Source organism: Macaca nemestrina, chromosome 11 (genome assembly GCF_043159975.1).
Source record: "Macaca nemestrina isolate mMacNem1 chromosome 11, mMacNem.hap1, whole genome shotgun sequence".
Lineage (NCBI taxonomy): Eukaryota > Metazoa > Chordata > Mammalia > Primates > Cercopithecidae > Macaca > Macaca nemestrina.
The window spans coordinates 15,700,469-15,712,737 of NC_092135.1; the positions used below are offsets into that span (position 1 = coordinate 15,700,469).

A 12,269-nucleotide genomic window follows, 5' to 3' on the forward strand; every position below is an offset into this window, starting at 1 on the left:
AAGCAATTACTATTCATGGAAATATTTCTCCAATTACTAACAAAAGTAAATGGGGAGAAAATGAAGCAGATAGTCATGGGATATTTTCGATCAATAGGTTTACTGATTCTCACACTATTCCCGCCCCAATTTTCACCTGAAAAGCTTTTCAAATGCTGGAGCTGAAGAATAGAGAGTTATGTACATCTAGAGAGCTTTCTAAACAGTACTGAAACACAGAAAGTAATTAATTATTCATTACTTACAAAAGTTGTGTTTTCCAATAATAATGTGGTAGCATTTGTTTCTATATTCAGTTTAATGACATGTCCATTCTCGCTTTTATACACCACATCTGTATCTGCAACAACAAAGACATTCACAATTGACAAATACATTGACTAGGTAATATAGTAACTGTAGGGGAGAAAACGTGCAAAATAAACAGACACATTAGAATAATCATTTTTAGCCTTCAATAACACAAGCAGATTTCTGTACTTGGCATTCATTCTTTTGAAAGATCAGAAAGCCCGCCTAACACATGGTCTATTGTACAATGAACAAGGGGTTAGTATGAGATTCACTCAGGTTCATAGTTTAACAAATGAAAATTAATTAAAATATGGTCAATTTGCTGCACATTCTACAGTGAGAAAAAAAAATGGGCCATTACTGATGATGATCCAGTATTTTAACTTAAAAGTGCTGCCAGTTGACTGTAACTCTATACAGTTCTAAGTCTCCTCAGATTGAATCATTCTCATGCAGACCTATTTATGGATCTGATTCTTCTACCAACACTGAATTCCTATTTAGTCTCTTGAATTCTCTTTTGGGTTGTGAATTTGTTCTGTGGTATTTTATCTGGCTTTCACAATTGCAGCTCAAAATCTCTGAGGCTACCACTATATCAATGAATCAACCTTTTCAATTCTAGAAGAATTATGTCTTCATTTTAAATAATTGCATTTCTTTCAGATAAGTGCTTCCACATATTTTTGAGGTAAGTTTAGCCATGTTTGTCAGAAAATTAAAACATCTTAACAATATCTCTGTCTGAAATTACGAACTTGAGGGAAAACTGACAGGATATAAGGATATTCTGGAGATAAATACATATATGTAATTATACATAATTACATATATATATATAATTAGGTAAAAGAAGATAGCCACATTAGAGTATTTTTGAATATGTTCTCTTTTTAAATGACAATCTTTGTACCCAGTTTTACCCAATTCTAGCCTTTTCCATGGTGTTGCATACACATCCCTAATCTCCTGCTCATTCTTGGAAGAAAGGTGATATTAATGGAGATGAGATTCACGACTTAAATGAATGTGTGTAAGTTACAATATCTCAGAAACTGAATGTCGTCACTTGCAAACTTATAAAACAAGTACTAAATGATGAGTTACAAAGATTATCAGCAAAAACACACAAAAAAGTGTCTGACATTTTGGCAGAACGAGATTTTCTGAGTCCTTCTCTCATTATTTAAATATTATTAATAGTTACGTCTACAGTTTATATGACAAGAAGCAAGCAATACTAGCAAAACTGAAGTTTGTTTTCTTCAGTGTCTAATTCAAAAGACATAGTCCAATATGAGTCTCCTATTAGAGCCAAGACTAACACAGAGGGCCAGTAGTTCTTCTTAACCTTAATCACATGGGAACAGTGATATGTTGGAACTGTGGCCTGGGAAACAGGGAAAGACAAATGGCCTTTTTAGCAAGGAGGAAAGTAAGGAGATAAAGAAGGGATTTCCCAGTTACTCCCTGAGGCTGGCTGTATGGACTGATAGTTCTATATGATCTTTAAATTAAGGCCTTGTATCACCTTCTGAACTTCTGTTATCAGTTAAAAAGGAGTTGAGTTCTTTTTTTAATCCTTAACTTTACCTGTTTTCCTTTCTATTGATGCAGAACAAATAACAGATTTACATAAACTATAAATATTTATTTTGATTTATAGTATTTTCCTGTCTTCCCTTTCCTTCCCATCCATATTTATGATCATGTCTCAACAGCAACACCAACCATCTGTAATGCTCATTTGGTCTTGCCAGTTGATTTGATCTCCTGTCCTCCTACGCACAATTAATGCTTGCTCAAATCAATAGTCCAACCTCAACTTTGAGTTCTAACATCTATTCCCTCTTTGAATTTTTAAAAATATTCTCATCTCTGGCCCACTTCTTGATTGTGATGAACATATCATCGTGGATTAGCAGAAGCCAAATAGCATGCCCTAACAAAATCATCCTTACAATATTTTCTCAATAAATTAAGAGAAAAATTTCCATTTTCCATTGCTTCATGGAGATAAATATAGCAAAACAAAACAAAACACTCGACAAGTAGTTTTTCTCCCAACAGGCAGGCAAAAACATCTTTGCAAAGATTGTGATAATGAAAGAAATCTAACATGGCTGGCTCCGTCTTGCTTTTAGGCTCATAGGCTGGCTGTCTTCACTCATTCTTGGGCATTGACCAAGCTAACCATGGGTGAAATTTAGTTTATAGTTTAACCTTGAAATAAGAATCATAATAGTCACTCCCTAAACCTCATCCCCTCCTTGTTCAGGGATTGAAACCACCCTTGTCATGCTAATGAAAGGAAACAAAACTGAAATTATGAAAGAGGTCTGAATTCTGCTAAAATGTAGCTGTAGTTTCTGTAATCCCTTACTGCTCAAAAGTTATGTGGCCAAAGTTTACAAGATTTGTGACTCCCTTATATATAGATAATATAGATAATAGTACTGTTGTAGAACCTCAGATTGGTCTTTTGAGATGATTTTCAGACTGGCCTCACATGGACTCATCACTCAACAGTCCTGTGACCTCCCATCCAGAGGTAGACTCCATGCACAGTTTTCCACACTTTTATAATTGCATCTCCCTCAACCAATCAGCAGCATCCATTCCCTAGTCCCATGCCCACCAAACTTTCCTTGAAAAACCCTGACCTCCAAGACTTCAGGGAAACTCATTGAGTAATAACTCCAGTTCTCCCACATGGCAAATCTCATGTTACTGAAACTCTTCTTTACTGCAATACCAAGGTCTCAGTGAACTGGTTTTTGCAGTGGACAGGAAGAAATCACTGGGTGATTACACAAGCACACTGGAGAATTTTAAACTGAGATGAGGTCTGTGGCATCAGAGAGAAAGAAAAGTCATAGAGGATTTTTAGTATGAATGGTGATTCCTGGTCAAGAGAAGAGAAAAAGAAATATGTGACCCCACAGTTCCTTATAGTGAAAGAAAATCTTAAATGAGTGATAGTTTGTTATTAGGGGTGGTCAAAATAAAATTAATCATTATTTCCCTTAGAATGAAAGTAGAAGGAAGTGAAGCTTGTTTGAAAAGATAAAGACTACACTTAATATCAATTTATTTAAAGTCAATTTTCTTGGATAATTGTTTGGCCTTGAGAAAAATCTACAGAGAATTAAGATTAGTAAATACCTTTAGTTCTACATTCCTTCAAATTTTACTGTTAGACCTGCAATGCTGCATTAATAGAAAACTTTAAAAATTCACACGTAATTCTCTAGCTTAATAACTAATAAGGATTTTTGCATGAATTATTTTAAAAGCAACTAGTATCTGCCCTCATTAATTTTCTTGGGTTTTTTTTGTTCTTTATAATCTGGTCTTCTGGATTTCATATTTATTCTACTTTACAGTTTGATTTATAATCACTAGTGAAACCCCCAGCTTTGAAACTCCTGTTACTAAGATTAATAGTTATCTACTAGATTAATAGTGATCCTTCATTCTGGAACTACATTTCTAAACGTTGTACTATATATTTTGTTTAACATTAAATAATAAAATATGAGTGAATCAGATCAATGACTTAAGTGCATTAACGTGGGAAGATTAAGGTAGGTGTACTTGAAGTATTCTTAAAACATGACATTATGCATATCTACAAGGTACTTTGATTAAATAATATTTTCTCCTTTTTAGCTCTTTGACAGTTAAGAGCCAATTATTCTGAACACCATTCAACTCAGTCAGTTTTTTTTTTTTTTTTTTAATGAAAATGTATGGCAGAATAGAGTCACTATCTGGCCTATGTACCCTGAGATCCAGGAACCTATTTTCAGTCTGCAGTATCCCTAACTATCATTACTGTCATTTCGATTCAATTCTTTCTTCCATAATTTGGCATACAAAAAGAAAAACATAGTATCCTAATTTAAAATCTTTCAGGTAAATGGAACATTATATTTTATACCCCTTCCACACAAAGCAGATAATATACAGCATTTGCCGTTGTTAATTTAGTTCTCAATGTGGTATTGAAATTAAGAACTAAGACTTCTGCATCCACCTTATCTATCAGGACCAAGAACAAAGGCAGCCTACATTCACTATTTTACTATTTGTTCTAGGAAGTTCTTGTTCATGAACTTAATGGGGTAAATCAGAACAAAAACCTTTTTTTTTTTTCAGAAAATGGCTGAAAATTAGTTTCTAGAAACATTAAACTCCTAAAACTGGGTAAATTGCTCAATTATCAAATAACTCACTTCAAGATTCCTGCCTTTCTGTATCTACCAATCCTAAACTATTACATCTTGAAGTGCACCTAACCAAACCAGATCCTTACATTGAAAGCTCAGTCTTATCTACTCAAACCCAGATTTCCAACCCTATTCATATCTTCCCCTAAACTTCTCCTTCTGGACACTCGGACTCATAAAATGTTGTCTTTTCTGACTATTATAGGTAATAAACTCAGCTTTGCTTAACAGGTTACGCTGTGAGCCTTCTGAGAAGTTGAAAACTGACAAAATTCATCTTCCATGTGTATCAGTATAAAATCCCCATATTAGTAGTTAGTCTTGCTAACGGCTAATGTAAGTATGCATTTACTTTTGATGTGATAACCTACTTTCAGTGTTTCAAAATTAAATCAATCAATAAACATATCATCTATCTCTACATAGGGAAAGAGTTTTCAAAAAGTAGAAAAAACCTTGGCAAATCAGTTCTCTGAGAAATTTTAATCCAAACATAATTGTCATGGAAAACTATTTTGATATATCCACAATTAAAATTCTGTAGCAGTCCATGTTTTAAAAGAAACTATACTCAGTAAAAAAGCTGGGCAATTAAAAATAAAACGTGAAAAAAAATGAAATTACTATCACAGGAAATGCTCAAATAAATCTAGGAAGGGTTTGTTAACTAACAAGTTAAGATTTTATTCTTTAATTAACTATTATCAATGGTAAATCCAGAATATTTAGCTATTCATAATTAAAACACAGTAGGCTCCTCATTCAACTCTCCTAAAACACTGCTCACAATGTTAAACTTTTCTCACATTTTGAAGAGCCCTAGGATCCATACATTTAGCTGAGAAAACTGAGGCCATTAGAAATGGCTTCAATATCCTTTATTTCTACTTCGAGATCTCATTCCATGTACACTCTTTGTTTCCCAAGACTTTTTGGAAGAGATGAACTTTCTCCTTTGCAAAGAGAAGCTCTGTTTTATAAACAAGTAAATGCACTCTAAGTTCTTAAATATCTTTGATTTCTGCTAAAAAAAAAAAAAAAAAAAAAAAAAACTATGGCCAGGCACGATGGCTCATGCCTGTGATCCCAGCATTTTGGGAGGTCGAGGGAGATGGATCACAAGGTCAGCAGAACGAGAGACAAGCCTGGCCCACATGGTGAAAACCCGTCTCTACTAAAAATACAAAAATTAGCCGTGGTGGCATGCAGCTGTAACCTCCAGCTACTCAGGAGGCTGAGGCAGGAGAATCGCTTGAACCTGGGAGGCAGAGGTTGCAGTGAACCAAGATTGCACCACTGTACCTCAGTCTGGCAACAGAGTGAGACTCTGTCTCCAAACAGAAAAAAAAGAAAAGAAAAGAAAAGAAAAAAAGTACATTAAGTCTGGTGTTTTTCTCTGTTCCTAGTTTTTTTTCCCTTTCACACTAGGCCTCAATAAACCTTTTGCCTGAGGGGTTTCCGTAACAGCCATATTCTCCATATTCTCCGTAACAGCCATACATGCTATTCTGCTATTCTCTATATCTTCTGCAGTGCAGCTGCAGTTCTTGCTCTCCTGAAATTTCAGACTTCCAACATCATCACTGACCTGCAATAACCAAGTCCAATATGCTCTTCCCCTATGCTTAATCTCCACCTAACTCAACTTCATAGTGTGTAACAATGATGATGAACAGTAGGATTTTGCAATGCTCTTCTCTTGACTTTGAACTACTACCTTGCCCTGGTATTTGTTCTTCAAATTTTCCTTTCAATTGCTATCTAAACAAAGGCATCCTTCCAAACTCAGCTGTAGGCCTTTTTTTTTTTTTTTTTTTTTTTCCCAACAGCTCTTCAGTGACTATTTTACTACTCACACCTTCCTATATTGATTCTTAAACATTCAACTAAAGTCCTCATCTTTCCCATATGCCAGTTCTATATTTCCAATTCTATACTAGATCACGTATCTTGTAGACATATAAGACTCAGTACTAAAATTAAACTTTTTATAGTTTTGGCTCTACTAGCCCTCCAAATTCCATTTACATACATAGCATCCTATTGGTTACACCTTTCCTGTATCTTTATCTCCTATATTAATATTGTTCTTTATGACCACCCACCCAGACTATTGTTAGTTTTGTAAGAGTTTTCTATGCCTCTAGGTATTACCATTACACAGCCCGATCAATTAGACACAATACTTCCCATTACCTCAAATACTCTACAAAGACCTGTGGCTTCCTAATCATAAAATATAAAATTTAACATATATTTATATATTTATTATCTACAAATAGTCTATAAGATAGTCCAGATGATCTGGTGCTTACAGTTCTCCGCATATGTAAAACTTCACTCCCACTCAGACTTTCTTACAATGCCCACAATAAATACACCAGATCTTGTCCAAACTTTTTAATTTTTTTCAAAGCATGGTTAAATACCCAACACCTTTAAAGTATTCACCTAATATCTCTCTCTTCGGAACTCCTAAGCCATTTAATATTTAATCATATAATTCCTTTCGATCTTTTTTACTGAGTTTTTAAAATTCCATTTTGATGTGTTTGTTTTGGGTTTTCAATTACTTTATAAACTCAAGAAGGGACCTATTTCTTGTTCCTTTGAGTACTGAAACCATCTACATCAACATATCTTACTGTTTACACTAACACAATTTGCTATTCAACCGTCTGCGTTGATACGACTTTAATATTTCAGGAAATTCTTGCCAGGAAGCTGAAGTTGCAAATAACCATCTTTTTCCAAGAACTTTCCAAAAATCCATTTACTTGAAAAATAGACTGCACCATCTAAGGCTCACTAAATATATCTTCCTCAGAACAACATGCAGCACAAACAAATGACTGTTTCCTATTTAAGAGCTTCTCCAAAGCACTCACATCCCTCAATTCAACTATCCTAAACTCTTAATCACAAATTATGCCCAACTCTAATCAAGACCACGTATTGAAACACCTGTCCAACTACATACCCTCAAAACTTTATAAGCATCTCTTCTTTGCTTTTCTCTTTCCATATGCTGCTCACTTTCTGTGACAACAGTGATCTTTTTTACCAAACTAAACAATTAAGTCAGTCATGCTTTATCTTCAATAGGTTATTTCGGTGGAATTTTTGGCAAGCCACCATTCAGTCGTTTGTAGCTTTTACAATATTTACTATAGCCCCATCCAGTAGAATGATCACAGCAAATATTTTTGTTTCCTCTAAGTTTTTGACTACATTTATCAAATATATATATGCACTTATTTACTTATTTATTGCTGTTGTGACGTTATTTAGAAATACATTTAGCACTCCTGATGAAGATATCTGCCTTGACTAAAATTTGTTCAACCTCCTCCATCCACTTCACAACGAGTCCTTGACCTTGGCCGGCCTTTAACAAGAATCCTGCTGGGTCAGTTTAGTGAGAATCCTCCTGCCCTTGACACTTGATCAAATTCCTCTACCCCCACCCTTGAAATTTAAGTCTATGGCTTGCCTTTAGCAAAAATTGTGTTAATCCAGTTGACAGAGCAGGAGCACTGCCATCTTGGACATGCCCTTCATTCTAAAGTTCAACTTAATAAAAGCTACCTAAATCCAAAGGGCATCAGCCTAATGGCTAAGGTCAGCATGACCATAAACCGCAAATAACATCTCCAACCAGAAACATTCCAAACTCCTCCCAGACCACGGACATGCCAGTCCCTAGATAACCCCCTCCTGCTGGGAAGATGCCAGCCCCGAGATAACCCCTCTCCGGGCTGGAATGATGTCTGCCCTAAGATAACCTCCTCTGCTCCCAGAGACATTCCAACCTGCCATCAAATTATCCACACACATAAACATTCCAAGCTTCTGATAAGCCCCTCACCGTAAAACCAATATATACTCACCGTCTGTAAGAGAAAGGGGTCCTGACCAATCGGCCAGGAGCCCCTCTCAGGTTTTAACTAAAGAAAACCTCTTTAACTGTCAGCTGTGTTTCACGTTTCTTTCCTCTTTCTTTAACTCTTATGCCAGTTTAACAAGACTCCCCCTGCCCTGGATACCTCCTGTTAGTTTTCCAGGTATCGACTGCTTTATTCGGCTCATTGGCTCTAAGTACCTCTAGCAAGCAGTGTTTGCTCTGGTTGCAGTTAAGTCTCTTTACTATATTGCAATAGTTCTTTTGTTGGGTTTGGTATGGGTTTTTTTGTTTTTTTCTTTTCTTTTTTTTTCTTGAAACAGAGTTTCACTCTGTTGCCCAGGCTGTAGGCTGGAGTGCAGTGGTGGGATCTCGGCTCACTTCCCAGGTTCAAGTGATCCTGCTGCCTCAGCCTCTGGAATAGCTGAGACTACAGGTGTGAGTCACCACACATAGCTAGTTTTTGTATTTCTAGCAGAGATGGGGTTTCACCATGTTGGCCAGGCTGGTCTCAAACTCCTGACCTTAAATGATCCACCATCTTGGCCTCCCAAACTGCTGGGAATACGGGCATGAGCCACCACGCCCAGCCCTATTGCATTCACTTTGAATAAGTTCTTCCTTAGTGTTTTAGTAAGTGTCAGAATAGTTTTTAATATTATTTTGCAAATCTCAACTTTCATAACCTACTTTCATAATATTACAGCATTACATTTAAATAATTTTTAATACATTTACATATATATAAATTTAAACTTAGCATTGTTAACAGAAGAAATAAACTTTGTGAAACATTTTAAAGAGGTTTATTCTGAGCCAATATGAGTGACCATGGCCCAGGGAACATTCTCAAGAAGTACTGAGAAATATGCTCAAGGGAGTTGGGTTACAGTTTGGTTTTATTCATTGTAGGGAGATAGGAATTGTAGGTAAAACCATTAATATGGTTTAGCTGTGTCCCCACCCAAATCTCATCTTGAATTGTAATCTCCATAATCCCCATGTGTCATGGGAGGGACCCGGTAGGAAGTAATTGAATCATGGGGATGGTTTCCCCCATCCTGTTCTCCTGATAACGAGTGAGTTCTCACAAGGTCTGATGGTTTTACAAACATCTGGCATTTCTCCCGCTGGCACTCATTCTCTCTCCTGCTGCCCTTTGAAGAAGTACCTTCCGCCACGATTGTAAGTTTCCTGAGGCCTCCTTAGCCATGCAGAACTGTGAGTCAATTAAACCCCTTTCCTTTATAAATTACCCAATCTCAGGTATTTCTTCATAGCACCATGAGAACAGGCTAATAAAACCATAAATAAATACAGGGAAGGTTTACAAGGGTTCAGTATAAGAGGTGGGATATCTTGAAGTGGGGAAGGTTTACATGTCATCAATGGAGTCAAAGACTTTCTGATTGGTAATTGGTTGCAAGAATTAAACTTTGTCTAAATATTTGAAGTCAGAAGAAACAAATGCTTGAATCAAGATTAAAGGGGGTTGTGAAGGTCAAGGCTTTGTTATGCAGATGAAGCCTCATAGCCAGCAGTCTTCAGAGAGAATAGATGGTAAATGTTTCTTTTCAGACATTAAAGTTGTCAGATTATCAGTTCATCTCCCCTAGATCTGGGAAAGGCTTGGGAAGGGAAGGTCTGGCTGCATTAATGGAGATTGTCTGCAGATCCAAATTTTCCCTACAAAAGATGGCTTTGTGGGGCCATTTCAAAATATATCAAAAAATATATTTGGGGGTAAAAGATTTTTGTTTCCTTCAGGGTCTGCTATCTGTCCTGTGACACTATGCCAGAATTAGGTTAGAAATTAAGCCAAATTGTACCAGGTTAATTAAAAAAACAAAAAACAAAAAACAAAAAACACCAGTTTTACAAAATTTTGTGGTTTGTAGGATATGACTTAACCTTTGCCTTGCATGACCTTTTGTCTTGTTTTTATTTAGCCACAAAGAGACTGTTTTGTTAGTCTTATGATCTCTATTTTAACCTGAATGCTGGTCACTTGTGCTTAAATTCCAAAAGGAAGGAGACACAATGAAAAGTGTTCAACATCCCTTCCCATCATGGTCAGGAATTCAGGTTTTCAGGTTTCTCTGGGGTCCCCTTGGTCAAGAGGCAGTCTGTTTGGTCTGTTGGGGGACTTAGGGTTTTATTTTTGGTTTACAGTATACTAGATCAGGGGTCCATAAACGATAGCATTGGGTCAGTCTGGCTTTTCAAAGCCTGTTTCTGTAAAGAACACAGCTACATCTATTTATTGTTCATGGCTGCTTATGCACTACAACGGCATAGTTGAGTAGTTGCAACAGAGAAAATATGGCCCACAAAGCCTAAAATATTTACCCTCTGGTTCTTTAAATAAAAAGTTTGCTGGAATCTATGTTAACCTATTAATTGTTTGCCTCATTCAAAGAACATATTTTTTACTTACTATATTTATAAATGTTAATCACTGATCATTGCAATGTAACTAAAAGACAGTTCTTCTGGATTTCCAAAAGAGCTATATACTTGAAAAGGTATTTTTTTGTTGTTGTTGTTGTTTGTTTGTTTTACAACATGGCATGAGAAATACATATTTTTAAAAACATGAATCAAATCCCTGGTAAATAAGATAAAGTTAGATATCCAAAATAAAAGCATTTACATAAAAAGTAACCAGAATAAACATCATTTTTATTTAAAAGTCATCATAATTGTAAGTAACCATTATTAATACACGTGGAAGTGCCAATCCTATGAATGCTACTTCCTGTGATAAAGAGCCTTTTTCAGGCTAGATAATGGAGCAGTTGATAGCCACTCAACTAAATAATGTTTTTCTGATTTGTAGCTAAAATGTGAATAGCAGCAATTTTCACACGATCATTTCATTCTTTGGATTATTTGAAAAAAGATCGCATAAGAGGAAAATAAAATCTCTCTCTAGAATTTTAAATATCTTTTCCCACCAGAAGGGTTGTTTGCATAATAGTAGCATAACCACCAGCTTTAACTGATTCTTAACTTTCTTCAGTTAAAACTCTTACCAAAAGTTTCTTGACTTCATACTCATACACTCAACAATCTTGTTGAATGGTCCAGTCTATTTAAATCATCAGGCAAAGGAAAGATGTAAGCAGATTCATGCTTCTCTTTCACTTGAGCAGCTCATATAAAGTAAATATAAAGATGGGTGTGTTTTTATGATCTCAAAGGTCTAGAAATCTACACTGCAGTGATACATGCAGAAAATAGAGCTTATTTTAAAGTAACATCTAAACTGCAAAATATGGAGGATAAAAGAGGCTAGGCAAATATTTCAATCACTTCCATCTCCCTGTATTTAGTTTGTGTCAGCTACTATATTGACACCATTTTTTTCCTCATTCTGAAAAGATTAAACCGAGCTGATTTTAGTCTTTCATTGTGCTTTAGGAGAAAGGGAGGTCACCAGCAATCCTATGCAAGATGACAATTTTTGTATTTTGGGGTTCCACTCCAATAATACACTTCACTATAACACCTCATTGGCCTATAATGATTTGACTGTTGCTGTGAATAATAAACTCTTTGTCTCTGACCCAAATGCCTCATTTTTATATAGTCGCACATACTTTGGCAGGCTAACTTGTTAATTTACAAGTAGGGTGAAGTCTTAGACCCTTCACAGTTATTCACTTAAAAGATATCCTCCCTCCACTCCAAACATCTCCCTGCTTTCTCTTAAGATTTTAATTTTAATTTCCATGCCACTAGTAAAATGACCTCAAATTGCAGAGTTATGTTTCATTAACTTAGTCATAAATCAAATAATCCTTCATCAAATTTGTAAATTAGAAACTCAAAATGAACTC

The 12,269-nt window shown here is 35.7% G+C and overlaps 1 protein-coding gene across 9 annotated transcripts in view; it reads right to left on the reverse strand.

Annotated features, from left to right (window-relative positions):
• LOC105492523 (dipeptidyl peptidase like 10) overlaps positions 1–12,269 on the reverse strand; it is a 1,403,881-nt gene that overhangs the window by 356,167 nt on the left and 1,035,445 nt on the right. For all 9 annotated transcript variants that reach the window (XM_011759709.3, XM_071072632.1, XM_024796259.2 and 6 more), the window contains one exon: positions 246–340. In XM_011759709.3, coding sequence (XP_011758011.2) covers positions 246–340 — 95 coding nt within the window. The remainder of the gene's footprint in view (positions 1–245; positions 341–12,269) is intronic.